The sequence below is a fragment of the Telopea speciosissima genome, chromosome 4, assembly GCF_018873765.1.
Source record: "Telopea speciosissima isolate NSW1024214 ecotype Mountain lineage chromosome 4, Tspe_v1, whole genome shotgun sequence".
NCBI lineage: Eukaryota > Viridiplantae > Streptophyta > Magnoliopsida > Proteales > Proteaceae > Telopea > Telopea speciosissima.
This window is the reverse complement of record NC_057919.1, coordinates 39,067,869-39,083,092: the sequence shown is the minus strand read 5'-3', so window position 1 is coordinate 39,083,092 and position 15,224 is coordinate 39,067,869. Positions and strand designations below refer to the sequence as shown.

The 15,224-nt window shown below is 41.3% G+C and overlaps 1 protein-coding gene across 1 annotated transcript in view; it reads right to left on the bottom strand.

Annotated features, from left to right (window-relative positions):
• LOC122659284 (chloroplast envelope membrane protein-like) overlaps window positions 1-12,888 on the bottom strand; it is a 96,989-nt gene extending 84,101 nt beyond the window's left edge. Inside the window, exons 1-4 of the mRNA XM_043854414.1 lie at window positions 12,590-12,888; window positions 12,405-12,408; window positions 11,600-11,751; window positions 10,399-10,572 (exon numbers count right to left, since the gene is read on the bottom strand). Of these exons, the coding sequence (XP_043710349.1) occupies window positions 10,399-10,572; window positions 11,600-11,751; window positions 12,405-12,408; window positions 12,590-12,888 (629 nt within the window). The remainder of the gene's footprint in view (window positions 1-10,398; window positions 10,573-11,599; window positions 11,752-12,404; window positions 12,409-12,589) is intronic.
• Between the last annotated feature and the right edge of the window lie 2,336 nt (window positions 12,889-15,224).

Genomic DNA, 15,224 nt, shown 5'->3' with positions numbered 1-15,224 from the left:
CCCGGTCCCTTTGGTTTACAATGCATGTTCCAAAAACTTTTTGGTCCGATGGCTTACTCACTGCGGCCTTTCTTATCAATCATATGCCCTCCAGTGTCTTGAACTTCAAAGTACCTCTTGAGGTCTTACCCTCACTTTCTTCTTCTTTCTCTCTTCCCCCAAGGGTCTTTGGTTGCATATGCTATGTCCATATTAGCAAATCTGCCCGCACTAAATTGGATCCTAAGTCCTTGAAGTGCCTCTTTCTTGGGTATTCCTCTACCTCCAAGGGATACACCTGTTACCACCCTCCTACCCATCGGTGGCTTATCTCCAAAGATGTTTCTTTCTTTGAAACCATTCCTTTTTTTCAATCACCTCTTCAGGGGGAGTGTCGTGGTGGTGAGGTTGAAGAGGCTCCTGAGTTTGTATCCTTTCCATCCTCCTCTTTCGTTCCTATTTCCCCATTTCAGCTTGACAAGGGAAAGAAAAGTCCAGAGGATATTGTTGTTGAGGGGGAGTCTCCAAGTGCACAAGTGAACAGAGAACAAGGGGAACTACTTGTTTATACAAAGGACAAGAGAAATCCTCCTTCATGGCTTCCTATAAAGAAGACCTGCCAAAATCCTTCTTCGTCTCCCCATCCTGAGCCTCCATCCATTGAGACAGGTACCTTCCTCTACTCCTCCATCCTCAGACTTAGATCTTCCTATTGCTCACCGCAAAGGAACTCGAGCTTGTACTAATCCCATTGCCAAGTTTGTCTCCTATGATTCTATCTCTCCTACAGGTGTTGCCTTTACAGTGGCTATCTCCACCATCTCTATACCTAAGAATGTAGTAGAGGCTATGGGTGATCCGAAATGGAGAGAGGCAATGAATACCGAGATGGTGGCCCTTGAGAAGAACCACACTTGGGATCTTGTTGAACTCCCAAAGGGGAGAGTTCCTGTTGGATGCAGATGGGTATTCACAGTCAAGTTCAATTCTGATGGTACTGTAGAGAGATATAAAGCAAGGCTAGTAGCTAAAGGCTATACCCAAGTGTATGGCATTGATTATCAGGAAACCTTTGCTCCAGTGGCCAAGCATAACTCCATTCGGGTACTCCTCTCAATGGCTGCAAATCTTGATTGGCCATTATACCAGCTTGATGTAAAGAATGCTTTCTTACATGGTGACTTAGAAGAACAAGTCTACATGCATTCCCCCCCCCCTGGGTTCAAGCATCCTAGTGGCAATGGAAAAGTGTGTCGTCTTAGGAAGGCTCTTTATAGACTTAAACAATCTCCTAAGGCTTGGTTTGAGAGGTTTAGACAAGCTATCCTACAGAGTGGATATACCCAAAGTCAAGCCGATCACACCTTGTTTATACAAAGGAAGGGCAGCAATGTTACAGCCCTAATTGTATATGTTGATGACATTGTAGTCACGGGAAACAGCGAGGCTGAAATCTCAAAGCTTAAACTTTACTTGGCTCGGCAGTTTGAGATCAAGGATCTTGGTCCATTGAAGTATTTTCTGGGGATTGAAGTTTCAAGATCCAAGCAAGGGATCAATGTTTGTCAGAGAAAGTTTGTCCTTGATCTACTTACAAAGACAGGGTACTTAGGGTGTAAGCCAGTCTCCTCCCCAATTGATCAGAACCACAAACTAGGAGAAGATTGTGGTGAACCTCTTGTAAATGCTGAAAAATATCAGAGATTAGTAGGCAAGCTAATCTATCTTTCCCTTACCCGACCTGACATAGCCTATGCTGTCGGTGTGGTAAGTCAGTTTATGCATGCACCAAAAATGGGTCATCTTGATGCAGTTTATAGAATCCTCAGATATTTAAAATCATGTCCTGAAAAAGGCCTTCTCTTCTCTAGGAATGGTCCCTTGAGGATTGAAGCATACACTGATGCTGACTGGGCTGGATCTATTTCTGATCGACGATCCACTTCAGGGTACTATACTTTTGTTGGCGGAAATCTAGTTACTTGGCGCAGTAAGAAGCAACCTGTGGTGGCTAGGTCAAGCGTTGAGGCAGAATTTAGAGCCATGGCTCACGGAGTGTGTGAAATCTTGTGGCTAAAGAGACTTGTTCAAGAATTGGGATTTGAGACTGTTGAACCTATGAGTTTATATTGTAACAACAAGGCAGCCATAAGTATTGCCCACAACCCAGTGCAGCATGACAGGACTAAGCATGTTGAGGTTGATAGACATTTTATTAAGGAAAAGATTGAGTCAAAGACCATCTGCACCCCGTTTGTGAAGACAAATGAACAAGTGGCTGATATCTTCACCAAAGGACTTAGCACTCATCACTTTGACTGTTTATTGGACAAGCTGGGTATGTATGACATATACCACCCAGCTTGAGGGGGAGTGTTAAGAATAGGAGTTTAGTTTAAGGGGTATTCTTCTACATAACCCCATTTAGTTTTATGTGTTTTCTGTTATTTGTATAAGGCCAGGGGCCCCTCTGTAATTTATCATTCTTTTCAATATAAGCATGTTTGTCTCTTGTTGAGATATAACAGATTAACACAAATCGATTCTCCTCTCTTCTTCTCCTTTTTCCTTCTTCTCTAAAACTGAACAGTTTCAGTGGGCAAATGGCCATAGTTGGATCCAAAATTTTAAGGGAAGCTTGTTTAAGGATTAATAAACGAATTTAAATCTTCAAATTGTAAGAAAAAAACAAAAAAAAAAAGGGTACCCAATTTGGTGTTTTGGATTTGCACCCTTGATTAGCAGTAAAAGTCGAGCCCTTAATGTAATATTTCCTATTCTACACATTGTTTGAGTGCTATGAGACATAAGTTTTCAAAAAAATTGTTTTTGGGAATAGTAACTTCACCTGAAATAGTTGAATGTAGAAAAATCTTCCACGGTAAGCAGTAATCGATCTCTTTGTAGTGATGTGGCAACCCCCAGTAGTATTGAATTAGGATGTGGCAAAAATCAAGATCCAAGCTTTTTCCCCCTTCTTTAGGTCCAAACCCACGAAACTGGCGAGTTTTGTTCAAGATTTCGAACTTAGAGTCGAATTGCTGTCTTGTTATTAGGTGTTTTGTACCATTTCAGTGAGACGGTAAAAAAGTATCGAAATCTCATCGAAATTTCTGTTGAGTTTTTCGAAACAATGTACATTTGAGATCTCGGCTCCACCAGGTCGAGATTCTCGAGTTTTCCGAGATCTCAGCGAACTTTAGAACTTTGGTACAAACCATGGAAACAGGGTGATAAAAGTCCAACTGTTACCACAGTGTATTTGAGAGTAGAAGAGTAAGCTGGTAGGGACAATTCCATTTGAGTTGTTTCACGAACTTGTCGTCTCAGTTCATAGATCTGTGCATAATCGTTGGACTGTGCATATGTCTGCTTTACTGCATCCCCAAAGTTCCTTCGCAGAATTCAATAGAACAAAACTGGGACTAATAGTTGAGTGTTGGATTATATGGGCCAGAATACCGTGGGGGTATTCTGGACTTTTTCCCCTTTTATTATGTCTTTTATTATGTCTCTCTTGTATGTGGTTTAGTCCCAAATTGCTCATGTAACTATGTTCTCTGTTTTATTATGATTATAAATAGATGTGCTTGGGATGATAATTAATCATCCAAGCATTCATACTCTAATTCTAATCTGTTAACATGGTATTAGAGCAGATTTCGAATTGGGGCCACCCCCTCTCTCTTCCATTCTCAATTTCAGCCTCCTCTTTCTTTCATTCTCGAGTTCTTCCCTCTCCTTTCCCCTTGTTCTTCATTCTCCCCTGTTAGGGCAGCACTGATGAGGTGATCAATAGTTCCAGTGGCTACCCTCCATTACCTCATTCTATGATCAAGTTTTTTGATCGATAGGGACAATTCCACCTCCAGTTGCTGCCTGCGATATTTGAAGATTCAGTTTTTTTTTGGATTGCTTTCACTCCCTTCCAAGGAACCAATCTACATCATTGAAGACTCAAGAACTGCGGCAATGTTTACTAAAGGACCACTCGATCCCAATTTCAGCTCCATCTGCTGTGTTTTTGCTATCCTTCTTCCCTACATCGATTTCAGCATATTCAGGGTTTTTTCCAAAACCCTGTAAAAATCGATCTAAGGGATTCCCTTTGCTGCTGCTGCTGATTTTTGGAGACCTTTATTCTACCATTACCAGAGGGCTCTCATCAAATTTTCAGCCCTTAACTTGAAGGATTTCTTGGGTTTCTCTTCACAACAGCCCCTCTCTGCGATTTGGGCTTCTCTACTGTCCTCATGGGTGACTCAGTGGATTCAACTGCTACTTCTGTTGGTGATGGACAAAGCAAATCAAATTATCATACCTTTCCTCCTAATCCAATCAAGTTGGATGGCACTAATTACTTGCTTTGGTCTAGGTCTGCTTCCTTTGCCATTGCTAGCCGTGGGCTTACTGGTCATGTTAATGGCACCAATGTTATGCCAACTGAGATTGGAGCTGCTCAAGACAGGTGACTCGCCAACATTGGAGTTCTCATGTCCTACCTAATTGGCTCTATGACTACCGATCTGCAACATAATTTTCTTCTCCTTGACACAGCCTCAGAGATTTGGGCTGCTTGCAAGGAAACCTACGGGCAGCTTGGCAATGATGCCCAGGTATATGAACTCAGGAAGAAGGTCCTTCATACTACTCGGGGAGAATTGACAGTCTCCAAATACTATGCTACTTTGTGCAGCCTTTGGCAGCAATTGGACCACTTTTCTGATTTTCACCCAAGTACAACTGCTAACATTAACTCATATAAGAAACATGCGGATAAGATCAGAGTTTATGATTTTTTGGCTGGGTTAAATGTGGAGTATGATCAGATTCGGGTTCAAGTGTTGGGTCATAAACCTTTTCCCACACTTGAACAGTCCTATGCACTGGTCTCCTCTGAAGAAAACCGTAGGGCTGCCATGTTGCACCCTCCTATTACTGACAGATCAGCCCTCAAGGCTGCTGCCCTGGCCACTCCTGCACCTGTTGGCATTGCTTCTCTTGGTGATTCTACTACAGGGACTGTTGTTTGTGAGCACTGTCACAAACCCTACCACACCAAAGAGAAGTGCTGGAAACTTCATGGGAAACCGGCTAACTTTGAAGCTAAAAGGGCTGCCAAGACAAAGATTAAGACAAAGACCAAGGCCCATCAAACTGAGACTGTTACTATAGCCCCTGCTACTGACACTGGTCTATCCTAGGATGATCTGCAGGCACTCCTATATATGTGAAGGTCTTCCGCTGCTATTGCCTCTACTACATCAGCTACTGCCAACTCTTCTACTCCTTCAGGTTCACACTTTGTCCGGTCAGGTATTCCATTTGGAGGTCATTGTGCTTCTGTAGCTTCCCATCCTTGGATCATAAATTCTGGAGCTACAGATCATATGACCGGTTCCTCTAGTCTATTTCACAGATATTCTCCCACTTCTGGGACAGACAAGGTCAAAGTGGCTGATGGTTCCCTTTCTTCCATATCTAGAAAAGGAATCATTAACTGCACTTCCTCTCTTCCCTTGTCTTTTGTTTTGCACATTCCTAATTTTACTACTAACCTTCTTTCAATTAGTAGTATTACTCGTGATCTTAACTACAAAGTCACTTTTTTTCCTTCTCATTGTGTGTTTCAGGATCTGGAATCTAAGAAGATGATTGGATTGGGTAAAGTTCACGATGGACTGTACCTGCTTAATGACAGTTGCTTCTCTCCACCACCATTACCTTCTCCGCTACACCAGAACTCTTTGGTCTCTTCTAAACTCTACCAGTGGCACTCTAGGTTAGGTCACCCCCCTCCCTTAGGAATTTTAGCACATTTATTTCCTAGTTTGGTCACCCTACATACTAAGGATGACTTTTTTGTGAGGCTTGTGTGCTAGCCAAACAGACACGTTCAACTTATCCAATTTCAAATAAAAGGAGTTCTTCTTGTTTTCAATTGGTGCATTCTGATGTTTGGGGCCCTAGTTGTAAGACATCTAGTTCTGGTCATTGTTGGTTTGTCTCTTTCATTGATTATCATTCTAGGAACACATGGGAGTATCTTTTGCACACAAAAAATCAGGTTTGCTCATGTTTTCACCATTTTCATAAAATCCAAACTCAGTTCCAGGCTACTCTCAAAATATTGAGAAGTGATAATGGAACTGAGTATATAGAATCTCAATTTCAAAAATATATGGCTGATCATGGCATTATTCACCAAACTAGTTGTGTTGATACCCCTGCCCAGAATGGTGTGGCAGAACGAAAAAATCGCCACTTGTTAGAAATGGCTAGGGCTTTGATGTTTGCTAGGAATGTCCCATCTCAATATTGGGGGGATGTGGTTCTCACTGCAACCTATCTCATCAATAGATTACCTTCTCGGGTTCTTAACTCCCGTAGCCCATCTAATGTTTTACTGGGAAATTCCTCCTTTATTGTGTGTGTTATGCTAGAGATACAAAATCTCCAGGCAAACTTGAACCTAGGGGGCTACATTGTATTTTCTTAGGTTATTCTCCAACCCAGAAAGGTTATAAGTGTTACCATCCCCCTTCCCGCCGTACTTTGGTTAGTATGGATGTTGTCTTTCATGAGATCCTTTCCTATTATTCTTCACCACCTCTTCAGGGGGAGAGTTCTAGTGAAGATGTGCCTTTTGAGATTCCTCCTCTTGAGGTTCCTCTAGCTGCTGCCCAGCCACCCACGGCTGCTGCCCAGCCTCTCTTGGATGCTACCCATCCTTCTTTAATTAATGCCCAACCTCCTCTGGCTGTTCCCCCCTCATCTGACGGGAATCCTTTACAGGGGGAGACCATAGAAAAGAGTGTTGTTAATGTTCCTATTCAGGGGGAGCTGACTCCAGTCCAGAGAACTATTGGTGAATTTTAGAAGAGGATTGACAACTCCAACATACTCACCTATACAAGGGGCAGGACCAACAAAGGGCAACTTCAATCCACTTTAGCACCAATACCCATCCAGTTGCCGGCTCCAGATCCAGATCCTTCCTCTCCTGGTAAACCCTCTTCTTCCGACCTACCTATTGCTCATCGCAAAGGAACTAGGACTTGCACTTTACATCCGATACCTCATGTTGTTTCTTATAGTTCTCTTTCTCCTTCTTTTCGTGCTTTTATAACTTCTCTTTCTTCTGTTTCGATTCCAAAAAATTGGCAGGAAGCATCTACAGATGGAAAGTAGAAGGCAGCAATGTTGGAAGAAATGAGAGCACTACACAAAAATAACACGTGGGATCTTGTGGCTTTTCCTCCAGGGAAAAAACCAATTGGATGTAAATGGGTCTTTGTGGTCAAACAGAAGGCTGATGGTTCAGTGGATCGATATAAGGCACGTCTGGTTGCAAAGGGGTTCACTCAAACTTATGGAGTTGACTATCAGGAGACCTTTGCACCAGTGGCAAAACTCAACACTGTACGGGTGTTATTATCTTGTGCTGCAAATCTTGGGTGGGATCTTCAGCAGTTAGATGTAAAGAATGCCTTCCTCCATGGGGAGCTTGAGGAAGAGGTATATATGGACATTCCACCAAGCTTCTCTGATGACAGGACCAAGGGTAGGGTCTGTAAATTGAAGCATGCCCTTTATAGGTTGAAGTAGTCACCTAGAGCCTGGTTTGGCAGATTTCACAAGGCTATGATTTCAACAGGTTATAAGCAGAGCAATGCTGATCACACTTTGTTTATCATATGAGTTGGTGACAAGGTAACTCTTCTCATAGTCTGTGGATGATATTGTGGTCACTGGTAATAATGGTGATGCTATCAAGAATTTGAAGCTCTTCCTTGGCCGTGAGTTTGAGGTAAAAGATCTCAGACCTCTAAAATATTTTCTGGGGATAGAAGTTGCTCGATCTTCGAAGGGCATCTTTCTTTCTCAAAGAAAATATATCCTTGATCTATTGACTGAGACTGGACTGCTAGGTTGTCATCCTTCAGATACTCCTATGGAAGCTACTACAAGACTTAAGGAGAAAGAGGGTGAACCTGTTGACAAGGGTTATATCAGCGATTAGTAGGCAAACTAATCTACCTCTCTCACACACGACCTGACATAGCCGTTGCTATAAGTTTGGTGAGTTAGTTTATGCATGATCCCTATTCCTCTCACATGGAGGCAGTCCGTCGTATTTTGCGGTATTTGAAGTCTACTCCAGGAAAAGGAATCCTTCTCTCTCCCAATGGTCACCTGAAGATTGAAGCTTATACTGATGCCGATTGGGCTGGTTCCACTGACAGAAAATCTATCTCTGGCTATTGTTCCTTTGTGGGTGGGAACCTTGTCACATGGCGTAGCATAAAGTAGAATGTTGTGGCAAGGTCCAATGCTGAAGCCGAATTTCGTGCGATGGCACAAGGAATTTGTGAACTTCTATGGCTTAGAGGATTGTTGCAGGATATTGGTGTTACTGTCCATCTTCCCATGGCCATTAGCATTGCTCATAACCCTGTCCAGCATGATCGTACTAAGCACGTGGAGATTGACCGACATTTCATCAAGGAGAAGCTTGAAGCCGGACTCATTTGTATTCCCTTTGTGAAGTCTGCTGATCAACTGGCTGATGTGTTCACTAAGGGACTAAGTGGCAAAATGTTTCTTCCTATCTTAGTCAAGTTGGGCATGCATGATATATATGCTCCAACTTGAGGGGGAGTGTTGGATTATTTGGGCCAGAATACCGTGGGGGTATTCTGGACTTTTTCCCCTTTAGGTCTTTTATTATGTCTCTCTTGTATGTGGTTTAGTCCCACATTGCTCATGTAACTATGTTCTCTGTTTTATTATGATTATAAATAGATGTGCTTGGGATGATAATTAATCATCCAAGCATTCATACTCTAGTCTATGGAGTTAAATACGGACATTATGAGGGCATCATTAGCCAACCAAGTATTAGTTGTCATAGGGTCAGTAGGTTTTGGGAATGTCACCATTCAAGTACCCCAAAAATTATTACCGCGGATAGTAAGAATGCAAGCCCGAGACCAAGTGAGATAATTTGTCTCATTCAACTTCGTAGGTCCTATCTGAAGAGTGGGGTTATATCCATGGGTTCCAAGACGACCCACCACATTACCCTCAACTCCCCCTGTAGAGGTTGCAATACTTTCCACCATATAGAGAGGTAAAGATCATTGCAAATGATAAGCGGGACGAAACCCAAGATAGAAATCACTCACTGGAGAAGAAGCATAGACCAAAAGTGGCAGCGATGAAGAAAAAATCCTAGTAAGAAGATAGGCACCAAAGTATAAGGCCTTGGCACTGGCTGGCAGTGGTGTGTAGACCCAACACGAGAAGGTGAGGAGGCCTAGCAGCGAGTAAAGGAGGGCAGGGGCCCTATCGAGGGCCTGTGTGAGGCCTGAACACAAGCAGAATAGGGCAGAGGTCCTGTCGGGGGGCTGGATGAAGGTGGGCGGCAGTTGAAAGGGTGTCAGGGGCCTGGGTGAGTCTCGGGTGAGGCAGAGACAGGCTTGGAACATCTCAACGGAATGGCAGAAAGACCTGAGACGCTTGGGTGAGACGGCAGGGCCGTGGCGGAGCCGAAAGAAGGGCAGGGGCCCTGGCGGAAGCATTGGATCTATCACAAGGGAGCAAAGGCCCTGGTGGGGCCTGTCGCGAGTCTGGTTGATGACCAGTGGAGAGGGAGGGAGCCCTAGTAGTGAGGGCCTGGTGGCCAGCGTAGCACGGAGCCATTACGTGGTTAGCGGGTCAGCAGGTAAGTGAAGGCTGGGAGGCCAATGCCTCTGTGGTGGAGGACTGACTTCTCGTGATTGGCAGCGAGAAAAAACCTTGAAAGAAAAAAATACGCAAAGTATTGGGCTCTGATACCAAGCTGAGAAGAAGAAAGTTGGGAAGAATAGATTGGCTTATCAAGATAGACAGAGGGCATGCTTTATTTATAAAGATAAAAGAGATTACATGTATGGTATGATAGGTAAGGTATGAGTCAGCACTCTTATCCTCCTAACATACAACAAACCTAGACACATGAGCTGTCTAGTCAATCCTTAACAAAAATTCTTCCATGAAGTCCCAAAATTCTTCAAGAAAAACTTTCTGTTCATATGCTGGAAGATTATTCCTTGAATGCTATAAGAGAGGCCAAGATGTGGACGACTCCCAAAGGAGGTTAGACGATGTGGTTGATCATATTAGATAGTTCAGTAGAGGCTTGGCTATTAGATTTCGTTATATGTTAACAGGGAGAAACATCTTAGGGATTTGCCAACTGCAGTGTAGCCGTGTAGGTGAAAACTCCTTTTCTGTACAGGATTTATTCCAGTACCAAGCAATTGCACTTACCTTAAAAGCAATATCCAGAAGGGGGTAGGAGAAGAAGGAAAATAACGTAAGTGATAAATTACCCAAATTAAAAAGCTAAATCTAAATCACATCATTTCATCTTACGCTTTATGCCGTAACTCCAACCAAACCTCCTCATCAGAAAGAGGAGGAGATTTACCAATCTCTACTTCAAACCGGAATCTTGCTCTCTCATCTTTTAATGCCTTAACCATCTCGAGCTTTTGGGGCCTTCTAACATCAAGCAATTGAGCTGCAAGAGGTACTGTCTTCACATACCTGTTCATAGCATAGATGTGACACTTAGAAGATGGTGGTGCCTCTACAAATTGGTCTTCTGTCGTTTAAAAGAGATTGGCATTCTGTTGTTATATATCCAAAAAAAAAGGGAGAGAGAGAGCTGCATTCTATTCAATTTCTAGAATTGGCTTCCCAGAATTTAAAATATCAAGAATCTCAACTGCAAGCTTTACAGACTTCGCCTACATTTTCATAGCATAAGATGTAACGACATGCAAAATCAGATTTTCTTTTATGCCTTTAATAGATAGAACTATTATCAAGGGGACAAGAAAGCTGTGTCTCTACATATAAATCCCAAATTAGAATGTTTAATGTACAGAAAATCCCTGGGACAAGGGAAGTTGTGTTCGTACACACTATTTTTTTGCTATCAGTTAGTCACATGCATGCTGCTATTAGCTGGCTGATAACTCCATAGGTACTTTCTAGTATTCATACATTTACTCTTCTCTTATTTCCATACATTTTATTACTTAAAACAGAATGGCTTTGGATTTGAAAGCATTCCAAACTATAGACTCAGGTTTTATATATAGCCATTGCTTCTAATCCGTTAAATTGCATGATCATGGGTCCTTCGGGGGGGGAATAAATATTTTAAAAGCCTGTTGTTCTTCTATCACAATAGGAGAATTGATCAGGACAAATACTATCTTAAACTTTTAAAGTTTTTGGAAAAAAATTTCTTCCTATTCAAGCTAAAGATGGGGAAAAGAAATGGTTTAGATTATTTGGAATCAAGCATTCCATGCAAAGACCACGCAAGTTTGATAACTAACACAGCTTCGAATTCACTGGTTGTCGCATGAGTTTGGGTTCTTCAAGAATGATTACAAGATTCAAACGCCTACAATTTGTATCAGAAACGGGAGTCTTTGACGATAATATACCATATTACACTCTTACTCAAAATATTAAAAAGTACAGATATTGAGATCACATCAGAAAGGGTGTTTCTTAAATTGAACAAACTTGAGAAAAAAGCAGCAAGTTGAAAGCTTACCTATCTAAAAATGGCATTAGAACATAGTCATGAACCACAAAATCCAAGGTCCATGGTATAATCACCAACACTGCCAAGAATTTGGCCTGCAATGAACGCATAAAATAAGGCATGGCAAATCCGGCCCAAAATTTCAACATGAACAAGTGAATCTAAAAAAAAATGCTGATTTTAATTACACCCCATAAATCTGAAAATGATGATTCAACTACAGCACATAAAAATGATTACTAATTCTTTACAGCATATTTGAAATGATTCAAAATAATGATCAAGTAAAAATTTCATACAGAACTCTATTTTTGGGAGGGGGTGATGCAGTAGCCTTAGCCTAGCTGGACCGGAACAACCCTCTTTGGGGGCCTAAACCGAGACACAACTGGCCCAACCCGGTTTTCTGGCCTGAAGGGGGCCGATAGTTTACATAGGATGCAATCTTTTAGTTTATGTTTTTTTTTTATTTGGATGGGTAGATTACATAGAAATTATTTTGGTACTTTCTATATTTGATATATTGCCTAGATTGTTTAGTTTTCACTTTAGTTGGGTTTCTATTATGATGTAAGGGTGTTTTTCTTTATATCGATGTAATACGATGGAGTTAATAGAATAGAATGAAATTGAATGTGTAACAATAAAGCAATTAATAAACCAGAGATAAAGCAGGAGAAGAAGAAGAGAAGGAGAAGAGAAGAAGGAGACGATGGGAGAGACTGCAAAGAGAAGTCGCAGACTTCCTTGGTTGTCTCTCCCCCTCTCAATTGTATTACTTAAAGAGAAAGATTACATCACATGGAAGAGAAACCTTCCTAAACCAAATTACACAGAAATAAAAACTTAGCTAAAATAGAAACCTAAGAGAAATAGAAAGTTTAGGAAATAGAAGGTGAGGTGTAAAGTGTACATGACACATATGTACCCCCACGGTACAGATGGGTCATGTACCCCCAACGTGGTGACTTTAACACTCCCCCCCAAGCTGGAGCATACAAATCACCCATGCCCAGCTTGAAACATCCATTGCGGAAAGTAGGGCCAAACAAAGGCTTGGTAAAGACATCGCCAAGCTGACCAGTGGAAGGAACAAAGGGAGTGACAATTAACTTGTTCAGAACAGCATCTCTGACAAAGTGCCAGTCAACTTCAATATGTTTAGTTCGCTCATGGAAGACGGGATTACTTGCAATGTAGATAGCGGCTTGATTATCACAGAACATCTGCATGCGTTGACTGATCGGAAATCCCAACTCTTGAAGAAAATATTTCAGCCACATTAGTTCAGCTGCCATTTGTGCCGTGGCCCGATACTCTGCTTCTGCCACTGGATCTAGCAACTGTAGTCTGTTTCTTGCCACGCCAAGTTACTATATTACCTCCCACAAAGGTATAATATCCTGTAGTGGAACGTCTGTCACCATCTACACCTGCCCAGTCAGCATTAGAAAAGCCTACAATGTCAACATTCTGATGGGACGCTAGATGAGCCCATTTCGTGGAGCTCCCTTCAAATACCGTAAGATATGACACACTATCTCCCAATGAATTTTCTTAGAAGAGTGCATAAATTGGCTAACCATGCCAACAACAAAAGAAATATCCGGCCTAGTGACAGTGAGATAGATAAGCTTTCCCACTAATCGCCTATACTGATGTTGGTCCTCAAAGTCTTCACTATCAGTAGAGCCAAAATTTTATGCGGATCCATAGGAGTATCAACTAGTTTGGCTGCTAGTAGATTTGTATCAAACAGGAGATCAAGAACATACTTCCTCTGAGACAGGTTGGTTCCTTTCTTACTTCGAAGAACCTCAATACCAAGAAAATACCGGAGAAAACCCAAATCCTTCATTTGAAAATACTGATGAAGATAGGCCTCCACCTCACTAATACCAGTAGCATCATTACCGAATATAATGATATTATCCACATAAACAACAAGAACCACAACTTTGGAGTCCTGTCGGCCAACAAATACAGAGTGGTCTGAATAGCACTGTGAGAAACCACAACAAGTAACAATAGAGCTGAACTTATCGAACCAAGCACGTGGGGACTGTTTTAGCCCATTGATAGCCTTATGAAGTTTGCAAACCTTACCCGAAAGCTCCCCCTGAGCAACATACCCCAGAAGTTGCTCCATATAGACCTCTTCCTGAAGATCACCATATAAAAAAGCATTCTTAATGTCCAGCTGGTAGAGCGGCCAGTCAAGATTGACGGCCAAAGAAATGAGAACCATAGTACTAAATCTCGCAAAATCTCGGTCGAGATCTCGAATATTTCAAGTATCTCGACCTGATCGAAACGAAACAACAGCTCGAATCAAAAAAATGCAAAACTCGGTCGAAATTTTGACCATCTCGTGATATCTCGAGACAATCAAAATCTCACGAGATATCGAGATTCCTTTTTCAAAAGTAGCTTTATAAATACCAAAACTTGTTAGTCTCAGTCGAAATTGACTTAATAAGCTCTAGTTTTTTGGGTTTTTTTCTCCTTGTTCTTCATCCTTTCTTTTCTCCTTGCTGATTCTTGCACCGGCCTTCGAATCTTCGCCGCATCTACGCCGGAGAACACACCATTAGCACATTTGTAAAGCTTTTCCACTATTTCAGGTAAAACTAATTTGTCCAAAAATGTTTTTTTAAAAGAAGCGTGATCAATACTTGTTTATTTGTGATGAAATTAATATATGTTAGACACCATAGGCCGATGTACAAACTCACAGTGTCGAAATTTTTTTTCTATACATATACTATTGTTTTTATTTTTCTGCTTCAAAATTTTGATTTTCTTACAAGAATGTACAAAAATAGGGGTTATTTACATTGTATGGTGGTGATCAATTAAATATATTCTCCATCCATTCTCAGTTTTGAGTACGACTCCCACTCACAGGGATGTAGTGGATCATCTTTTGTAGATGACATCTTTTCCTACCCAACCCACTAGCCGTACCTGTACATGCTCCCAAAGGCGTCATATCATAGTGGATCAGTGGGTAGTACTTCTTCACAGTTTGGTAACCCATATCCTAAGATAGGTTACCTTCAGCATGTTGATGATGCAATTTACATGGTCATTGTTGATGACTACACTCGTTTCTTCTCCAATACTATGACGTGGCATTCATTTGTCCTACAGTCGGAGAACAATGCACGTCAACTCCATCGGACTATGAGTGGGGTAGATCCTGGACGTCAGAGTAATTATTATTAGAATATTTGTAAATATTTGAGTCACTAGATGACTACTTGACTTGTATTGGACTATTAGGGATATTGTCATATTGATATCATCTTCTGAACTTGTTATTTACTTATTGTACTTAATATTATGACTTAAGTTATGACTTATGAGTCATTCATTTTATGTTTCCAACTCCCAAGTCAATTTACTTATTTAAATTGCTTATTAATCATTAATTTATTATAACCTCTAGTACTTAAAGTCTTAAACAATGTGTATGTGTAATTAACTAAGTTATACATTAAGATTTGACCGTACATTGCTACTCAATGGTGCAAATCCAAAACACCACTTTGGGTGACTATTTTTGCAATTCGAACATTTAAATGTGTTTATATGGTCTAAAATAGGGTTTCTATGAAGTTTCAGGCCTTAA